General features: G+C 37.6%; 1 protein-coding gene across 2 annotated transcripts in view; it reads right to left on the bottom strand.

Moving 5' to 3' along the window:
- Positions 1-3,996: 3,996 nt before the first annotated feature.
- Positions 3,997-21,669, bottom strand: part of stxbp5a (syntaxin binding protein 5a (tomosyn)) — an 80,807-nt gene continuing 63,134 nt past the window's right edge. The window contains exons 15-27 of one of the 2 annotated variants that reach the window (XM_084090569.1): positions 21,401-21,621; positions 20,160-20,344; positions 16,337-16,462; positions 14,901-15,052; positions 14,245-14,307; positions 11,945-11,992; positions 10,486-10,536; positions 8,555-8,836; positions 8,110-8,479; positions 5,997-6,162; positions 5,802-5,913; positions 4,605-4,825; positions 3,997-4,415 (exon numbers count right to left, since the gene is read on the bottom strand). In XM_084090569.1, the coding sequence (XP_083946695.1) occupies positions 4,374-4,415; positions 4,605-4,825; positions 5,802-5,913; positions 5,997-6,162; positions 8,110-8,479; positions 8,555-8,836; positions 10,486-10,536; positions 11,945-11,992; positions 14,245-14,307; positions 14,901-15,052; positions 16,337-16,462; positions 20,160-20,344; positions 21,401-21,621 (2,039 nt within the window). In that variant the 3' untranslated portion in view covers positions 3,997-4,373. The remainder of the gene's footprint in view (positions 4,416-4,604; positions 4,826-5,801; positions 5,914-5,996; positions 6,163-8,109; positions 8,480-8,554; positions 8,837-10,485; positions 10,537-11,944; positions 11,993-14,244; positions 14,308-14,900; positions 15,053-16,336; positions 16,463-20,159; positions 20,345-21,400; positions 21,622-21,669) is intronic. The other variant, XM_084090568.1, reaches the window with a different exon arrangement.

Here is a 21,669-nt window from a genome sequence, read left to right as displayed (position 1 = left end):
ATAAATCCATGACAAAGTATATATATTTTTTCAAACCATTTGCACAAAAATAATAATTTATTCTTTCAGGTAATAAGGCAATTGTTCCACAGAAGAATTTTGTGTGGAGGAAAATTGTGATGGAATTTAATTTTTCCAAGCCAATAATGGTTGCTGGTAAAAAATTTACAATTTCTTAACCAGTTAAGTTTAAAAGTATTGTTAGTTTTTGTCTGATATATCCATTTTCAAAGGTCTTTGTCATTCTGAAAATCAAAATAAAAGATTTTTGGCTTTTAGTATAAATATGTTAGCCTTGCTGTTATCTATAAGCTTTAAAACAATGACAGAATTCACATTTAGAAGATACAAGCATTTAAAACTTACAGTCTCTCACTTTTGCCAATATGGATCAATGATTTTGATGACATCACTCTGCACTTCAGCTTCTCATCAGATTTTCTGTCCAATCAAATGCTCTCTAGAATCTGAGGCGTCCCGCCCCCTACATTATAAACTGAAGAAGCTGTGGCTAAAATGGGTCATTTGATCACACATTTACAATTTTCTACATGGTGAATGGCACATAGTGCACTATATAGGGGATAGGGAACGATTTAGACAGTGTTTCCATTGAGGCGAATAAAGTCTGGTTTCACGTTAGTGTCAAGTGAACCGCCGCAGGGCACACACTGCTCTGGTCCAGAGACATGATAGCACAGAGCGGATCATATGTGCGAGTCAGAGTATACCAGAAAACGGATCAGAGAATTCTGAATTCTGCACAGAATGCTATATTTTAAAGCGATATGGAGGAGATTAGGAGGAGAAACGGTTAAATAGGAGGAAACTGCGGCTTTACTGAGCTCAACAGCTCTGGCCGAGCTGTGATATAAATGAAACGCCATTGGCTATTTTAAAAAAGGGAAGGAGCTGTTCGATATGTCCCGCTGTCTTCCTGTTTCAGTGGGAATTGCATCAACACACTGAATAATGCTGCGCATTTCAAGGCATTTCAGCAGGACATCATTGTAGTGGTTGTGGTCAAGCTTTAGCGTCTAACCAATCTCAGCGAACAGTGCAAATGAGAATACTCTTCTTACAAGTCTTTATAGAGAATACAAATAACATATATAAAACTTTTGTGATATTTTGTAAAGTGCCATCCCACATTATACGTTTAATAAAATAGGGCAATTTTAAGAACTAACCATGAGCCAGAAAACACAGAAAAGATTTTTAAATAGTTTTATTTTCCATTGCACAGTAATTTCTATCTACAGAAATTCTAAATCGTTTGTGGCAGCAGATAGTCATAAACATCCATGTGAAATTTGCATAAAACTGTACAAGAAATTGGCTACAATGAGAAAATACTGCAACCCACTGATAAACGTTATATTCAGGACAGAAAATGAATGAGGCTCTTCTGCATGTTAAAAGTGTAATATTTCAGGTAAGAATGTTCTGTCTGAGACAAATAAAACGATTCACTTAAAGTCAACATGAAACATTACAAAATGAATAGATCAAATTAAAGCCAAGAAAGCAACAGGAACCTTTTTTTTTTCCTCCTTATTCATGAAAGATTACAAAGGGCAAACAACCAGGTTCACATTCAGAGTGACTCTGAAACCTCTATGAAACAGACATGAATGAACTAAAGGTGTGATCGATAAATTCTGCTGGAGTTTGAACACTTATTACTGACATTTACAGCATTACAGTTCAACACGGCTGATTGGATACTTTTGTTTATCGACTGACAATGACAAAATAGCAACCTAGGACATCAAATCTTTCCTGGAGTAACCAATCTATATGAGCCTACATGTTGAAAAGTAATTTTTGGTTTTAAATTGTAAATACCAACCATGTTGGGTAATCTTAAAATGTAATCGAACACACATGAACGAATGGCTTTTTTCAAACAATGAACCATACTAGTCCTCTGAAGACGCATTCTCAGATACTTCTCAGGAACGCTCACTCACTCACTCACTCATGTTTAATTGAACAGACAGATTACACAGCAGAAAACAAAGACATGAAGACAACTGACAGAGCGCAATGAGCTCAAAATACGTCCTCCTCAAAGCATATATAAAAATAATTTTTTAATAATCGATGATTAAAAATATGACAAGGATATCTATTCAGGGAAATACAGTACTGCAGAGAAAAATACACATCGTACAAATATAATTGAATTAGTTAATCAGGCGAGATGACATACGAGCGAGATATTCAAAAACAAACCCGGTCTTCAGAAACACTATAACACCATGGCATGAAAACACATCTACAGAGAATATAGAGTCCAACACAGAGAAACATTTAGAGTCTGAGAGAGATTGGCTTCATTTGTTTTGTAATTCTTCCCCCCCCCCCCCCCCGTTTTTTTCTTTGTTTGAAGTACGGCATACGAAACACACGAAAGGCAGACTAGCACACAGCCAAAAACATCAGAAAAGTCCTCAACACTGTTACTGGATGCAGTGGTACTTCAGACACAAACAGCTGTCGAATGGAATACGGAACTCAATGAAAGAAAATCTTTGGCGTTTGAAAAGATATGGCAACTGTCTCAGGGTCGGTGTGGCCACGCCCACTCGCGATTGATGCTCCCGGATTGTCAAACTACTTCATTCACAGAATGGCAAAACACTTTGGGCAGAGAGGCAAGTGAGAATCAGTATCTTGGACGACAATGGATCACGTGATCAATGCAACATATATAGCAGCATTTCTTGCAAACCACAAATAAATATAATGGCACTAAAATGTGGTTTCAAGGGAGAAATGGGACAAGAAAGACATTGACCGTACACTTGTTTAGTGTTACTTTCTAGTTTTCTGGTTTTGAATGTACAGCTAACACTCATTGTAGGTGTTTTCACAGATGAAGATGATCTTGAAGTACGTTGTGCATTTACCGCATTACGCATGAAGCACCAGCGTGAAACCAGTACCATCAGATGCAAACTTGTTAGACGATGTCTTCCTGACATTCAGAACTATAATGAGTGAACGCATTCTGTAATCAAGTCTCAAGTCACCACAGATTAGAGCTGGAAAACCGGTCCAAATTTCCAGGTGTGAATAGCCGTTTCCAGCAGTATAAGTGCTTTTTATATAACAAATGAAATGTGGACCTAAGTACAATCTCTACATGTTCAAGCGGTTTAATCTATGCAGTATGAAGGGATGAGAACGCTGGTCTAATGGACAAAATTAAATCCCAGAGCCAACACTAAAGAGACTGCGACGTCATTTTCAGTCACAACAAATGTTCTTGCTGTTGAGGTCTATATGGCTGTCTACCCCAAAAAACAAAAGATGGAGAGTTTTAAACCTTATTTTTGCCTACTTTCTTCCACAACTCTGTCCAGACCAGATATTTCCTGTACCGAGTTTCACAGAAAGTTTAAACATCTGTATAATGTATTACATGAAAATACCATCATTAAATCACACACAAATGGTTATTTCTTAATTCATCCATATAAATCACGTCAACTTACTCTAAACCCTCAAGATGGTACTTTAATGTAAAGCATTATTGTACTGATATTCACAATAATTTCGTAAAAAGATCACCAAAAAAGCATTTTATATTTAAGCAGACATTTACATTTTGCTAAATAAATAAATAAAAAATAATACAAATAAATAAATAAATATTCAAATGATAATTCAACCAAAAGGGATCATTTCGGAAATGTTACAGGAATATACTGAGTAAATTTTTGGAGAAGGGAGATGTTCTCTCTTTCTCTGAAAGGTTTGACACCTCCACGTTATAACATCATTTCCTGTGAATGGAGCTCTTCCCATGCTTCACCTGGTGTCTTCGTATTTTAGTTTCACTTATGACAGTAGCGAATATGGCATTTTTACAGACTTGGATGGAGATTTATATAGAATTATGTATATATACTTTTTGTTTTTTTTGTTTTTTTTTATGTTTGTTGTTTAGTTGTTGTATTTTTTTGTTTAGTCTGTTTGTCTTTTTTTGACTACTTGCTGCTCTCCGATGTGGGAGGCAGGGCGTGATTCCAAAAAAACAACGGCACAAAAACAATTTCAAAGACTGAGAGAAGAAATGGAATTTCAGGGCCTACAAAGCCCAGCCGCCGTGAGAGAGGATTGGCGATGTTAAACGAACAAACGAAAACCGAAGAGTGGACGCCATCGTGGTGTGGCGTTCCTCAGATTGGGGCCGCTCTCAGTCTGTGCCTCAGTTCTGTATTTAATATTGTGCTAGGAAAGAGCGAGGGATCCCACTGGTCCAGCAGAGGAGAGATAAAGATGAGAGTGGGAAAAGGATTACGGATGAACAAGGCTGTGTAGGAGAACTCCTGAGTCCCTTTGGGCTCTGCTGTTAGTGGAGATCAGAACTGGTACCATTTCTTATCCTTACACTTTAGCATCATCTGCAGCGGGGAGGAAAAACAGTAAAAAAGAAGATCAGAGTTAGAGACGCCGATCGTACTGCTACAATGCTGGTTCAGCTTCAACCTGATTATAATGCGCATAAAAAACATTTATGTAAGATGTAAACGTTTAGCTATTTTTAAGAAGGGATTCATCTGTTATTGGCATCAGCGGTGGGAACGCTGTACCTCATGAGCGTGTTTGGAGAATGAGTCAGCGCTGGCCATCATGGCTGCCGTCCGCTCTTCCACCTCGCCCAGTTTTTGCCCTCTCTCATCCAACGCTATCCGAGCTCGAGCTAGATCACCCACGATTCCTGACGCTGCCCCCTTCATGCCTTCTATACCCCCAGGACCTGGAATGTGCTGAGCCAGACTGCGTGCTGCTTTTCCGGCTCCTGTCTCTCCGACTGAAACATAAATAGAGAAGCAGAGTGTCAAAAGAAGAGAAGAGAAGGGGAGAATGTTACAAATGAGGTAACAGCACAACAGAAACAAACACACTCTTTATTTAGAGAACAGCACACATAGTTAAGATGTCACTTTTGAGAACAGAGCTCATTAAGATAACTAAGAGGCATAGGAGACTGAGCTAGATGACATATGGGTTATAGTATTTATTAATATTCCCAATTAGCATTTATTTATTTTTTATTTTTATTTTTCCATTTAAAATGTTTGGTCATTTGTCATTTGTATTAGTTTTTGTATATATATTCTATTTAACTTTTAAAAATCAGTTTTAGTAGCTAATTTTAGAACTTATTTTAGTTTAGTTTTTGAGTCAAATTTTCTCTACATATTTGTTTTATTTGATTTTGTATGTTGGTTTTAAACACCTAGTTAAAAACACAGTTATATTGGAATAATTTTTGTGAATTCTTTTATATCATTATATTTTTGTAATAGTTGATGGGTAAACAAGAGAACACCACACTAAAATGAACTGATATATATGCAGACAAGAGTTACATTATAATATTTTTCATGAATCTCAGGTTGTCACGTGTTTTAAATGCTGTAATTTTGTAGAATGTATTAATAATAATAGCTATTATTATATATTTTATTATAAAAAAAATGAAATAAATAATAAATATATATATATATTGAATATTATATTATTATTTCAAAATTGTCATAATATGTAACATTTTTACTGAAAATGTTGTCAATGGTTCCATTGTTACTGGCTAATAATGTTCAAAGGTTTTCATAGCTAACAACATGTTAGGATTTGTGACAATAGAGCAATTGACTTTCAGAAATAAATCTAAAAAGTGACAACTAGCCCCAGCCTCCCTACATCTAAACGGTCATCTGTTTGTGGTCTACATTTCTACAACAGAAATGAGTGTTAAGAGCAGTTAATGAAAGATTACTCACAAAGATCTTCTCTGTCTAGAGACTGTGCTCCTCCTCCGAAAAGACCCTTAAAGAATCCCCTGTTAGGAGCTTCAGGTGTCTCCACTGGAGTAAACAGCTCGCCTAGCATCTCCTGTTTCACAATCCAATCATCATCATCAACATCATCAACGTAAATACTGTGCAATAGAAGAGTCTAGACTCTAGTCTGCTCACCTGTAAGTTCTCACAGACCTCCTGGCTGTAGGTGATCCTCTGGATCTCAGTAGGGGAGGTCAGGTACAAGGCCTGGCCGAGGTTGGAGAAGCAGAACGTTCTCGCTATCCTCATATCTGTCAGGGGTAGGTAATTTACATCCAGCAACGGTCTCAACCCCGGCAGACTGAAACAGCATGACACAGAGAGACATTTCTTTAGCTATGGAATATCTTACCTCCTCTATTATTCAAGAGCTGCAATGCTGAGACTGTGGCAGTGATCGTTTTGTCCTTCAGAATGTGCTGTTAAATTACGGGATACAAGCATTTAGGATTTTTTAGATGTTATCTGCAATAATACCCCCGAGGTCTTCATGTTTGATGGGTAACTTTGACCTTCCTGCAGTCACACAGAAGTGTGTGTCTCTGAAGATTTATAAGCCAAAGTGATTCAGAGAGCAATACAATGATTAGATCTGTGTTGCAATAGCAACATGCCCCCTGGCTCTGACTTTGCTGAACAGTGGAGCAAGACGACAAAATTGTATACTGAAAATAGCTTGATTTCCAAATCTACTGTGCTTGCTACAGTGTATTAGACTGGGTAAACTCAGCCCGATTTGATTTCGCCCTGCAGCTCAGGCTGGAAACCTGTACATTTTTCTATCCTGCTTCCATTACAAATCTGCGGGGACCAATCACAACCTGGCTTATCCACCTGGCGCGCTATTGGCGGGTTTAACACAATGACGATAGAGAAGCGACGGCAAGCTGCTTTTTAAAGCTAAGATTTAGTTCAGCAAACAAATCGCTCGAGTGGGTGTAAATACCACTCACTTGCTTCTGCAAACCACTGATCAATGCTACAAACCAACACGTTTGTCGACACGTTTCCTGCCTGGAGTTTTCGCTGCAAAGTACGTCACCCGGATCGTTGGTCTGATTGGTTGAAGGACTATCCAATTGCGTACAGAGTCATTTGAACTATGCCCGTTGATCACGCCTCTTGTACAGTAGAAAATACAGAGCAGACTCCTCAGACTAATGTTAAATCTTAAAAGATTGAGCTTGGTCTGGTGATAGCCAGACTAACAGTATATCAATATCAAGCTACGAACAATTCCTCACTTCAGTGATACAATTCCCAGAGAGCATGCAGTCCCAGTTGCAGTCTTCAATAGAAAAATATGTTATATACAATAATAAGAAATGTTTCTTGAGCAGCAAATCAGCACATTAGAATGATTTCTGAAGGCTGCTGAAAATTCAGCTTTACCACCACTCGAAATAGATTACATTTTAAAATATATTTAAAACAGAACACAGTCATTTTAAATTGTAATAATATTTCACAAATTTATGATTATATAAATGCAGCCTGGTTGAGCATTAGAGACTTTTAAAAACTAACCATGCTTGCTAAATTTTGATCTAATAGTGTAAACATTTTTATAATTTAATGTAATTGTGAATTAGATTTTTATGTATTTAAACTAGGGGTGTAACAATATATCGTGTCACAATATATCGCAATACAAAAATGCAACAATATGTATCGTGGATGGTGACAATATGTATCGTGGATAGTTCACCCAAAATAAAAATGACCCTGTGAGAAAGAATTGAAGTTTTCAGAGTCAGTACTACATTAAACTACAATATATTATGTTGAATATAATGTATAATAATGGGGGAATATTAGTGGGTCCTGATAATGCTTATGTTACCAGTAAAAAGTGGCCTACATTATTTTAAATATATCTAGCCAGTGACAGAGTGCAAGCATATTCGTCTAAAATAATTATGTATTTTCAGGTTCAGAATCATGAATATATTTATTCTGGTGTCACCATTGTCCTGTGCATTGGGTTACCAGCACTAAGCCTATTCATTTACACCCACAATGTTATATCAAATTTAGCATTTAATCAACAGTACATTTTTTCTTATCCTTTTATTGTTTGTCTTGGAGTATCGCAATAATATCGTGTTGTGAGTTCAGTATCGTGATATGTATCGAATCGTGAAATTAGGGTATCGTTACACCCCTAATTTAAACGTCCCAACATAGTCCTAAATTAGTGCATCTAAATATTCTCATCTGTCTTATGTTGAAGGGCATCCTCTCTCACCTGAGGGTCATGATGTGTCCGTTGGCACAGAAGCAGGCCAAACAAATGCCAGCGTTCAGCTGTACCACATCTGCCCGCAGCACAAAAGATGTTTCGGTGATGTTGTGTTTGAATACGCAGGTCTGAGAGGGCAGGGCTATGACTTTGGCCTGTTTCTCAGAGCACACCACGGCATACTGGTTTTCATTCAGTTCCTGGGATGTGGATGGGGATACGGACACCGGCCGTCTCTTACGGACCTTGTCCCGCTCCTCTCCGTTGGCTGGAGCGTTGGGTTCATACCATGGCTCGAAAGCAGAGGCAAGGAGAGACCCTGTAGAATCTAAGAAGGCCATCCGGAGGACGCTACCCTTCAACCTGATAAGAGTGCCTGCGCAGAGGAGGATGTTAGAGTAAGGGGGGGAGGGGGAAACCCTCATATTAACTCTCAAATGTGCTGACTTACCACAAGGGGAGACAATGACTGGCTGCAGAAGCCTCTGCTCTCCAGCAGGGGGCATGTTGAGGGAGATGGCCAGGACTGTGCCCAAGGACGTGCCAACCCACAGACTAGGTGTGAGCCCGCCGTCTGCTTTGCGTGTGTACGTCTCACAGAAAAAGAAAGAAGTGATGGCCTCTCGTGATTCCTTGTCAATACTGGTCACGCTGGAGCTCCGCGAGCGGCTGAAGGAGTTGTCCCTGTTGTCTAGGGGTATGGAACCCCGTGGGGGACATACAGAGAGTAGGACAGTAGAGAGAAAAACACAGAAAGGTAAAGCCCCCACTCCAAGACAACAACTGACAGATTAACATCATTACCCTGTATAACAAAACAGCTCCTTGAGCAGAAATTAAATTTCCCTTGGTGATGTGGTTTAAGCAAGTTAAATCATACAACATCCTTCAGTGGTGAGAAAATGACCTTTAGTGTGGGAAATGAGGCAGTCTCTCCAGTGTGATGGAGACAAATGGTATACCCAAGATGGGGATGACCAGATGCCCTATTTTCCTGGAACACTTGCGTATTTTAGACCCTTTTACCCAACCTCATTTATTTGAAAACTGGCTCTACTAGAACATCTCCTAAAATAAATCCACACGTGGACATGTTAAAGGGGTCTGAAAATGGGACTATTCTGGGAAAAACTTGACGTCTGGTCACCCATTCCAAGATGTGTTCAGTCTGGAAATTAAAAAAATATATATAAATAAATAAATAAAACAATGGAAGAATGTGACAGAGAAAGAAAATGTTGTTTACATGAATATAAAATTATATATTCCCTATTTAAAAAAAAGTTTGGGGTCTGTAAGATTTTCTAATGTTTTTGAAAGAAGTCTTTTATGCTCACCATGGCTGCATTTATTGATCAAAAATAGAGTAAAGACAGTAGTATTGTGAAATATTATAATTAACTGTTTTCTGTATGAATATATTTTAAAATGAAATTTATTCCTGTGATGGCAGGATTACTACAGTCTTCAGTTGTGCTGCTTAATATATTTGTGGAAAATTATATTTTAAAAGAAAAATCAGGATTCTTTGATGAATAGAAAGAACAGCATTTATTTGAATTTTTATTTTATTTTTACGATATGTCTTTATTGTCAATCTGTATTCAATTTAATGCGTCCTTACTGAATAAAAGTATTCTTTAAAAAAAAAATCGTACTCACCCCAAACTTTTGAAAGACAGTGTATATATAAAGCTGTCCTATTTAAAACAAACACCTGACATCCGATAGTTTAATTGTATAACTTGTCTCATATACAGTAATGACACTGTATGTGTGGGGAAAAGATCTTTACATCAACCTACACATTTGATTTCCATTTCAAATCAGCCGATTCCAGAAAGTACTCCTTGAGGGAATTCCCTTAAAAAAACACTCCTGCTGGAAACTGATGACAGAACTGAAATTGATACTGAATTAAATACCAGCAAATGCTGAACTGGCAAAGTTGCCTTGTGTTTATCAGGATAAGAGTTGGGAAGACTGACAGAAAACCCTGACCACATAAAAAAGTAAATCTGTGGTTTTGGACATGACGTGCCAGACACTCACAAGCCTTTTGATAAACCAATACAATCTTCATGTGTATGTCAGACCCAAGAATCAAGACATAAGAGCAGAGTCAGCTTCAGATAAACATCTTTATATATATATATATATATATATATATATAAACTATTTTTTATAAATAAGTTATAATGCCAGAAATTCAGTATATACAGAACTCTGAAAGTGCTGGAATCCTGACACAACCTTAGTCTTTGGCTAACTGACATGAGATGTTCAAAGAAAGTGAGCATGTGGACCCTTCAGATTCTGATAATGTGCTGATGGACTCCACATTCAAAAGTTGTGTAGCATGAACACAAAGTCAAGGCTTACCCAAGTCTGGCTTTAGCTCAGTAGGCAAGCTTAATTTCCGTGACATCTTTGCTGGAAAAAAGAGAACACCTCTCTTTACAAACACATTGAAGCCTCAGTAAAAGCCATGCAATGCTAGAACAAGTTGTGCTCCAGAAAACACCAGACAACATAGCCAAAGGTTGTTTTTTTTTAATCATCCTGAGGGACACAGACGCTTCAAACAGGAAAAAGGAGACACTGCAATATTTTTCAGCGACAAACTGCATAATGCTGCATGCTGGACAAACAGTACTGGGATGTAAATGGGTATAATTTGGCCACACGAAGTCCTGAAAGGAAAATAATTAACATCAGAACAAACAAAACAATCATTCTCAGCACCCCATGCCACAACCATGCACCACACAGGAGAATACAGACTGGACATTATGAATGATTTCGTACATTTTGTATAATTTGTGTACCCTTGCCACATACAGTACATGTAGGCATCTGTCAACTTTTAACTATTGACTTTTATATATAAATTTAATAACTGCCAGATGAGCATGTGACATATGCTATTTTGAACTTTAACCTTAGCTGTGTATATATGCCATCATTTTTTACTTGAGAAGGATGTCTCGCATAAGATATTAAGCCTTGATTTCTGAGAACATTTAATATATTTTCTAACCCCATTAGCAAGCATTCTGCATTTTCAGTTTACATAAATTTACATATTTATTTTTATTCAATTTATTTTACGATCAGTGATTGTTTTCATTCGAAATTTTAAGTTTAAGTTTTAGTTAACACTAATAACCCTGACAAAATTCTGTTAGATTAAGCTTAAAACAAGACAAGACTAATTGCTAATGGAGTAAGAAAGATCATTAAGGATGTTGAAATATTTTCAGTGGAAAGTAATTTTTTACAGTTTAACGAGCTCAGCATTCAACAAAAAATAAAAGCAACAAAACAAAAACTGGCTTCACAGCTTGTCTATGTAAGAACAGGGAAACTAAGGAAATCTAAATGATAAATTACCCAAAACTGTATATTTTGTTTTCCTAATATTACTCCAGTGAATCCAGTAAAGTGAATACCAAGGCTGGATCCAATCCATCAAAATAAATGTGTATTTTTCTTATTCCCATCCGCACTATCCTGTGCGGAGATGTACGGACATAAAGAGACAGGAAGTACAGGAAGACAACAAATTGAAAACCTTCATTCCTACAGACAGACAATCATCGGACGCAACCACCAGTGTGGCAAAAGAGAAACGCCTCAAGCAAATCACCACAAGCACATGTCACCATGTTACATGCGTGCTACATGAACGTAGCATGCAGTGGGGATTTCCGTCGGGGATATTCAAGTAGCTGTGTTCTAGGAGACAGACATGTCCCCTGTTTTGTTCATACATAGAGACAGAGACAGTGTGGTTGAACAAAACCAGTGGAACCTCTTTTACACCGTCATCCGACCTTACCTCCTCTCCCTCCTCCATTGTAGAAATGCTGATGGTTTGACATCAAGACTTTTTGGGAGGAAGTAAAGCATACGAGCAGTTAGAGATATTTTTACGCTTTCTGCGAGCAACATACAGCGCAAGAGTGTCATAACGTGAAAGATTATGTGTCGATCGCAATCATTTGCTCTTCATCTGGCCGTGTCGAGGTGTTACAGCAAGTGTACGTTGCTATTTGCACGATGATTACAGGGGCCTTCTTTCAATATTTGATCAAACCACTCGCTGAGAGAACAGCTGCAGAGGTCTGCGCTCTAACTGAAGGTTAAGTCATTTTGGAGACACATTCTCATTCTGTTCTGACCTTTCGGAGCAAATCTTATCTCTATTTTGAGATCTGCCCGGGTCTCTGAGTGTGAATGTCACGCTCTTTCTAGAAGGAGGTTTTTAGGTTGTCTTCAGCTTATCACGTCACCTTCAGCTGCGCTTAATGAACTAAACAAAGAGAATGCAAATGTTTCAGGATTACCTTGTCTTGTGTGTTATCACCTTGAATGGTTTTGCATTTTATATTTGCATGTTATCCACAAAAAAACAATGCTAATTTGAATAATGATGGCAAAATAATGTTCTTTATCCCACCCCAGAGGAAGACGTGATCTTATAGTAAAGGTTAAGAATCTAAAAAAAAAAAAAAAAAAAAAAAAAAACTCCCTGGGAAAGTGTTATTTGCATAACATGAATCTAAAACCTAACAAAAAGTTCATGGCAAAACCTCTACAGTACGTGACACATTTTCGATTAAATATTTGGTTACACAATTCAGTGACCGTATCTGAAAGCAATCAATACCTCATTAACCGCAGTCTAAAAGCACTCTCAACTAAGAGTGCAGTGTTTTACAGTGCATTTACAAGCTTTGGTTGTCTAGTAAATTTAGATTTAATGTGTCCTTAACGCCCACATAAACAACTGTGACTTGCTGCAGCTGCTACATTTTCAGTTATTTTGTGCATATCATTTTAGAAACCACTTCTTAACAGTTCATCCAGTGTGACCAGCACCAGTCTGTATGACTGCTGTGGACGTTTATTTTAGCAAACGCTTTGATGAAAAGACAGTTTAGCTGAAGGGCACAATGGTCCCCCTTCAGGGCTTTGAACCTAAAACTTGTTTCTAGCCCAGATGTTTAACCACTAACCTCCCACCAGGCATGAGCACCTTGTCACAATGTCAGTCACCATTACCATTCATCACAATGCCAGCCATCATCAGTCATCTGTGACCCTTTGTGAACTTTTGTTCTCCTCCACAGACACACACGCAAAGTTCTATGGTGTTATATAAGGTGTGCCATGTTAACACTGCTAATGATTTTCAGCAGAGGCCAGTCTAATGCTGAGATATTAACAAAATAACTGCACACTTGTGTTGTGTAAACTTGATATTTGGTGTAGAGGTTATGTTGCTTAAGTAGTAATGAATCACCCAAAAAACAATGTACTCACCCTCGAGTTGTTTGATCAAAAATAACAACTAAAGAACCAGATTAGTCTGAATTGTAAACATAATTCAGACTGGTAAATTTGATCAAATGATTAATTGAAAAAATATGACTCAACAGAACAATTGATTTTCAGATCATACATCACTACTTCTCTCATGAACTCATGAAGAGATGCCAATTTTTCAATTATTTCACACAAAACTAAGGCATGAGAGGACTTGACACAAAGTTTGGGATCAGTAAGATTTTTTTTTTAAATACTATAAATTATATATATATATATATATAATCAAAAATACAGTACAGCAATGCCACATGCTCATTCTATGGCTATTCTGATCTGGTGCTCAAATATTTCTTATTATTATCAATGTTGAAAAAAGTTGTGCTGCTTAATGTTTCAGTGGAAACCATGATACTTTTTTCAGCATAACATTTTTTTAAAATCTTTTGTAACAATGTAAAAGTCTTGACTGTCACTTCTAATCAATTCTATGCATCTTTGCTAAATAAAAGTATTCATTCTTACTGACCCCAAACTTTTGGCCAACAGTGCACTGTTGTAGTTCTTTTCCAGAAGAAAGAAAGTCATAAGGGTTTGGAACAACATGACGATGATTAATGACAGAATTCTCAATTTTTGGGTGAACTATCCCTTTAGTCCTGAAAAGAGGAATCGATTGAAACCCTAAAATCCCCTGTGGAGCTCATAACATATGGCTTTCAGCAGACTCAAGTGTCAGACTCAGGACTGATCAGTATGATGGTGTTAGTGGGCGGTATGGATTGTGTCATGCTCTGAGGGACGTTTTACCTGAGGTGGGGGACTTGCAGCGATCCTCTGAGGTGGCTGAGCCCTCGTTAATGTCACAAAGCCCTGTAGAGAGAAAGAGAAACATGAGTGCCACACTATGGATCATGTGAAATGTGTGCTAGTATCTGTTCTTTACATGAAAATGTAGTCTAAGATATATTTTAATGGGTAGTACAACTGACACATACATGAGGTGCAGTGTGTAGCCCTTGCTCTGATCTCGGAGTTGAGAGGCAGATGGGCAGACAGGAGCTGAACCCAGCTGCTCTGATCAGCACTCTCCCTGTGCGCACATCCGACAGATCCCAGCCCCCCGCTAAATATCACTCATTACCCCCGACACAAACACACACCGGATAATCTAACAATCAGTCCATTGCCAAGTCTCAGCAATCATCTCTTTCTTACTATTATGTGTTTAGCTGCAATTATGCATTCCACCAGCAGGGGTCACATTGCTGTATTCCTCTCAGTGCACTGATGCATGTCCTGCCAATGGTGTGTTTATATATATATATATATATATATATATATATATATATATATATATATATATATATATATATGTGTGTGTGTGTGTGTGTGTGTGTGTGTGTGTGTGTGTGTGTGTGCTCTGTCTATTATGGATGAAAACCATGTCTCAGTGCATATCAGACCTCCAGAAGGTTGTCGGCTCTTGCGGGGAGATCGCAGTTGTCTCTGGTAAGGGTCGTTAGATCCATACAATTCCACAGTTCCCAGATTCAACAGAACAGTCTTCTGTAAGTAATCCACTACTGCCAGACCGTTGCTATTTCCAAACACCACCCTATGACACACATGAAAATTCTGCTTTAAAGACAAGCTTAAAAATAATTTCTTTGCTGATCCAGATTGGTTGGTTTAATGTTGGTTTACACTGGTTTAGTGCTGGTCAGGCTAGTGGACAAGCATAATAATGCCAAAGCATATCTGGTGAAGCTGGTCAACCAGCATGGCACTTTCTCAAGGACACTGCAGTGCACCAGCATCCAATACATATTTGCCTATATTTTCATATTTTCAGGGTTTAAGAGCAAGGGCAGTTTGCTGTAAGTTTAGCTTTGATCGTTGTGACGATTCATTGCTATAAATACTTCGACAAGCATGAAATTTAATAAAAAAAGTTAAAACAATAAAAAAACATTCTGCAGCAGGGTCAGAAAATAACCAGGGCAAAGTAGTGAATTCCTCCATGTTTTTTTGTTTTTTTTTATATATTATCCAACATTTAATTATCTTCAATTATATTCTAATCAAGTTATGGGTATAGGTTTTGAAATTATAGTGATCATTTCAATTAATTGATTCAATTGAAGTATTTGACACACATGGACAACCTACTCTAAATTCCATGTTAAAAATGTGTTCTCATAAAGGTAAAAAAAAAAAAAAAAATCCAGGAGATAATAAAATTAATATTATATATACTTTTATCCAGTAAGGATGCAAGACATTTATAATGATACGGATGCTATGATACGAACAGATTTCGATTTCAAATTATTTATGGTCTTTTGTACGGTCTATTTATCAAAGAATTGTGAAAAAATAGAATCATAGTTTCCACAAAAATAAATTAAACTAAGCAAAACAACTGTTTTCAACTTTTATAATCATAAGAAAAGTTTCTTGACAGTTTCAAATTAGCATATTAAAATTATTTCTGAAGGATCATGTGACACTGAAGAAGTAATGGCAGCTGAAAATTTAGCTTCGCATTACAAAAATAAATTACATTAAAACAATTTATTAAAATAGAAAAGTTGTTTCTAATTGTAATAATATACAAAAAAGTTATTTCCAATTGTACAAATATTTCATAATATTACCTGTTTTTATCATATTTTTGTAGTTTGTATTTGAACGATTGTTTAGTGTGAAGATCAAACCAACATTGAAGTTGTTATACGCTGAAAATCTTGACATCAATCTTGACGTCAAAATATTTTAATACAAATATAAAAACAAAGCAAATTTTGTCCTTTCATAAAAATTTCTGAAACTAATCTGCAGCGTTTGATTTACTTATTTGTATTAAGCACCGAACCAAAAAAATGCAAAACAGACTCACAAGCCATAGCAGGAGTTGATGGCCAGGCTGCTGATCTGCTGGGGCGGCTCTCCACTGACCCACACCAGCTGTACCACCAGCTCCACCTGATACCCAGGAGACTGCTTCAGAGGACTGCTGCGCACCCTGAGGGAGTGACAGAAAGAGGACATGCTTTATAGACAGACCCTGACAAAAAAGTATTTACTACACAATGTGAGGTTACACTTTATTTTACAGTGTCCTTGTTACATATGTTACATGTATTTACCATAGTAATAACAGTAAATTATGCATAATTACATGCAACTAACCCTCCACCAAATTCTAACCGTACCCTAACCCTATAGTAAGTACATGTTGTTAATTAATATTACTCAGTGCTTAAATGTATAATTACACTGTAACAATGACACCTTAATATAAAGTGTAACCCAATGTGATATATTACATACTTGGGGATGGGTTCCCAAGATCTTGAAAGTCATGATCAAACAGATTATTCAACTTCAAAATGAGCAAATTCTAGTAACAACTATATGAAAACATGCCAAAAAAGGGGCAGAACTAGGCAACTCTGTAGTCTGATTTGTCAGACAGCAATTTGCGTCAACACTGAAAACACTAACTTTCAGTCTGTGGCAGCTAAAGCACTCAACGCTCTGTTTGGAGAGGAATAGGGGGCGTACACACAGGACACAATCAATAACAGCCAGACGGAGCACAGCTAAATGGAACAAAATGCAGGAGACGTGAGATGTGTTTGTAAAAGTAGAACCATTTTTGACTTGATGTGTCATCTTAAACAAGACACTCATATTTGGTGAATATCTGTTGGGTTCTCAAAATGACCAAAATGTATACTGTGGGGTCCAACAGTCTGAGACCACATTGAAAAAATGAACATTTTAAACATGGAAATAATTTTCAATTAAACAAATCTGGTTTACAATCTTGTATTAATTTGATATTTATTTTTAATTTTACAATATTACTAGGTCAAAATTAAAATAAGGGGATTTGTATGGACAGTCAGAGTTTTCCTTCCATTGAAGCACAAGATGCTCTTTGGATCATTTGGATCAAATCATGCTGGATCACATGATCATCACGTTTGACATAAACTTGTGAAGTTCATGCAGATCAAGTGCTGCTGTCATTAAAGCATGGACAACGTACCAAAACTAAGAAATTCTGAAAAATATATGGAAAATAATATAGAATTCATAGACAATTAGAAACGTTTTTGGGGCAGACCTGACCTGTTGAAAAGAGATGGTATTCATCCCTCCTGGGATGGTGCTGCTCTTCTCTCTAGTAATATGGCACATAGTCTTAGAGCTCAAACATGAATTGGGGCTCAGGTCAGGAAGTAGACAGACTGGCTAAACCGATCGTCTGCCATCTGTCTCACGTCACTTAGGTCAGATAAATCCCATCACATAGAGACTATTTTACCAAGATATCATCATATAGAGACTGTGTCTGTTCCCCGAATTAGGAAATACAAAAAACTCCCAAACCCATTTAAGGGTAATAATTTAATTGATGTTCAACAAATAAAAAACAGATATAATACAGATGAACAAATGATTAAGCTCGGGTTGCTGAATATTCAATCCCTTTTATTGTTAATGATATGATTACAGATTATAACCTAGATGTGCTGTGTTTGACAGAAACCTGGCTAAAACCAAACGATTACATTACTTTAAATAAGATTACTGTTATAAACATGAGCCTCGTCTGAAAGGCGAAAAATATATCTAAATTATGTCATATGCTCTCAATGACAAATATGGAACAATTAGTTCATGCGTTCATGACATCAAGGCTAGATTATTGTAATGCTATTATGGGTGGTTGCCCTGCACGCTTAATAAATAAACTACAGCTGGTCCAAAATGCAGCAGCTAGAGTTCTTACCAGAACCAGGAAGTATGACCATATTAGCCAATCCCCCTCTCACACTGCATACTGAGTGAGCACAGTGCAGGACCAGAGACAGAGAGGGTCAAAGAAAGCAGCGGAGCTTAAGTAGCGTTTTCTCACTGTGTAGCCTGCTCCCTTATTCATTTGTGGATGTTAACTGAATCTGTAAGTCAGCTACACTGTTTACTTCTGAATATTATATTTCATTCTGGTGCGCTTAATGTTATTGCTACTGTGTAATAGTAGCCTATGCTATTCACGAACTAAACATATCCTATTCAATGCGTTCACAGTCTCTTTAATGGCCATCATTTGTAGCAGCCTATTCACAAACTGTTTGCTCAAACGTGGCGTTTTCTCGGAGTTCACTGTGTAGCCTGCTCCCTTAATCGTGTAGTTCAATTTTCCATATTTATTGTATGTCAATAAGTCAGTATCAGTATTTGCTTTCAACCATGCACAAATAAAAATGTCACTGAACTTTTGCTGTGTAATTGTAACAATGAGCACTCAAACAAACCAAACCAACAATTACTAAAAACACACACAAAAACTGATTTTGCCCGGGCACAGCACTAGTCGTATAAATTTTTAAATATTGCTGATTACTTATAAAGCACTAAATGGTTTAGCTCCCCAGTACTTTAGCGAGCTCTTAACGCATTATAGTCCTTCATGTCTACTGCAATCTCGAAACTCTGGCCAGTTGATAATACCTAGAATATCAAAATCGACTGCTGGCGGTAGATCCTTTTCCTATTTAGCACCAAAACTTTGGAACAGTCTTCCTAACATTGTCCAGGAAGCAGACACACTCTGTCAGTTCAAATCTAGACTAAAAACACATATCTTTGGCTTAGTATACACAACACATTATAGACTTCTATAATTCAATGTTAGGCTGCATAGTTTAGGTCAGCCGTACCGGGAACACTTCCCATAAATCCTGATTTACTCGTTACATCATAAGAAGGATGGCGTCTACGCTAATATTAGTCTCTCTGTTTATCCCGAGGTTTACCGCAGTCCACCGGAACCAGGCTGAATCCAGATCTGATGAAGGACCTGTGCCTGGACACGACGACAACGCAGTCCTGAAGTGTCAACTAGGCTCTCCCCTGTGAAGGCCTCCTTCCATTCTCTTTACCTCTAAACGTTGTCGTTTTATCTGTACAGAGTCACCATGTGGCTACACGGACACGATAAATAATTCTGTATTATACATTTTTAAGGCCAGACAAGTAGTTTGTTGAGGGTTGATTTGTAAAGAAGGACTACACACCTGCACACATATATATTAAAACGCGCATACCTATGGACTGAACACGTGATGCACATGTGCGCGACGTCAGTGTTTGCGCAGAGGTTGCGTAGGTTTGCGCAGAGATAATTGCTAATAGTTTGCACCTTGGAACCTATTTCCGGGAGTGCGTTCTCGAGCCACCAGGCACTGTTTTGTGCGGATGGGCGGCCGGAGCGCGTTGAGGGTTTTCTGTTAGAACGGTGTCATGTTAGCGGCCCCTAAGTTAATAACTAATGATCTTCGCAACGGAAGTGAATCAATCAATCAAAACTAACTTTAGCTGGACAATAACTTTATCCTAGAGCTGCTGTAAAGCCACACTGTAAAACAATCTCTGTTACTTTAATTTCCTATTATCACTGTAAAGCTGCTTTGAAGCAATTCATGTTGTTAAAAGCGCTATATAAATGAAGGTGACTTGACTTGACTGAAATTCATATACATTTTTTAATTCATCTTGAAAATCAAAATGTTATGCTTATAAAATAATTTGCATTAAAAAAGTCTAGAAATTTAGAAAAATGCAAAACAGGCATTCACACAAGTTTAAGACTTTTAGATCTCACGTAATATGTGTACACAAAGATGTGACTTGCAAAGCAGCATTACTTGAGGCAGGGTATGTTGTCTCGCATCCCATCTGAAGAGTTGCTGCTAGTGGAAGGGTGTGTCTGCGGGCCGGTGGTTTGTGGACTGGGAGAGGTGCTTGGTGTGGGAGGAGCTGGTGTCTGATCTCCTCCCACATCTGGAGACTCTAGATCATTCAGCTCATACTGTAGCCTGACTTCCAGTAACTGTAAAACACACACACACATATGTAACCGACACAAGTGTGCTTTAGAACAGATTAGTATGAATCAGCTAAATTCAGTGAGTTAATTGATCCCCATGGGTGTCGCTATTCTTAAAATGAGACAAGCTAATTGGTGTGCGTGTGTTCTTCCAAGTTAGTGTTTCTGTGTGCGTGAGAGTCACAGGACTGAAGGTGCTAAAAGGTTTAATTTGCCCTCATTATACATAAGTGTGAACATCCTGTCAGCAGCTGATGGTAACGCTAATGGTTTTTCCCACATTTGTGCTAAGCGTGCGCCTCCACCATCCAATCAGATTCATTCCTGTGCCTGAAATTCACATGTGTCCCTATGACTGTATTTGAACATCTGATTAATCATTATCCTGGTTATATGAGTCGTATTAATATGTAAATAAGTTGTGTTGATTAAGCATTAATAAAGCACAATTGCTTAACTGCTTCAGTCTTTCCCGCAATAAATTATACGTAAATTCAAATTATTCACAGATATACTTTCTAATGGCATTATCATAAGCTCTAATTTATTTATGGGTCACGGAAGCATCAGTATGCAAATGTGCAGCTTGCAAAAAAACTCTGAGAGGGCAAAATGAATGCAGTATTAATTATTCAAGCTCAATATATACAGCTAGATGTGGTGAACATTAATTAAAACGGCTTTGAAAAGCTTAGGGATTTAGTTAAGCATCTGAGTAACAACTGTTCCTCGGATATCCTTAGTTAGCTCTGTAGACGACACGTACAAACGCATGCATTCAGCACATTCAAGACATTGAACAACATTCATTTAATGAACAGATTTTATATTATTATTAACGTTATGAGTCATGGCAGTTGTCAGGAAACTAAAATAACTCGAGATGGGGGAAAAGAGAGAGAGAGAGAGAGAGAGAGAGAGAGACTTAAGAGTGTCTATAAGGGCGTCATTACTCATTCCACTCCAGAAAACATAGTTTTTAAGTTAAGAGAACCTCGATGAAAACATTGTTACATAAATAACTAGTCAGAAAAAATATTATAAACCATATATTTTTACCTGCACCACCTCTGTGGTGATTTCCTGTTTGCTGAACCTGTATATGATGACGTGGGCAGAGACCCCAGCCACACAAAGCATGCGGCTCTCGGGACACCAAGACATCAACTGAATGGCGAACGGGTCCTCATCCACAATCTCTGTGCTGGGTTTCTCCTCCTTACAGCGTGCCTTCTCAAATACCTTCGCTGTCTTCAGTTTGTACAGCACCTGGAGCATTACTGAGAACCATGGGAAATATAAGTAAAGAGATCATGTACAGTCAACCA

The sequence above is a fragment of the Abramis brama genome (assembly GCF_963993115.1).
Source record: "Abramis brama genome assembly, chromosome: 18".
NCBI lineage: Eukaryota > Metazoa > Chordata > Actinopteri > Cypriniformes > Leuciscidae > Abramis > Abramis brama.
This window is presented reverse-complemented; position numbering and strand designations above follow the sequence as displayed.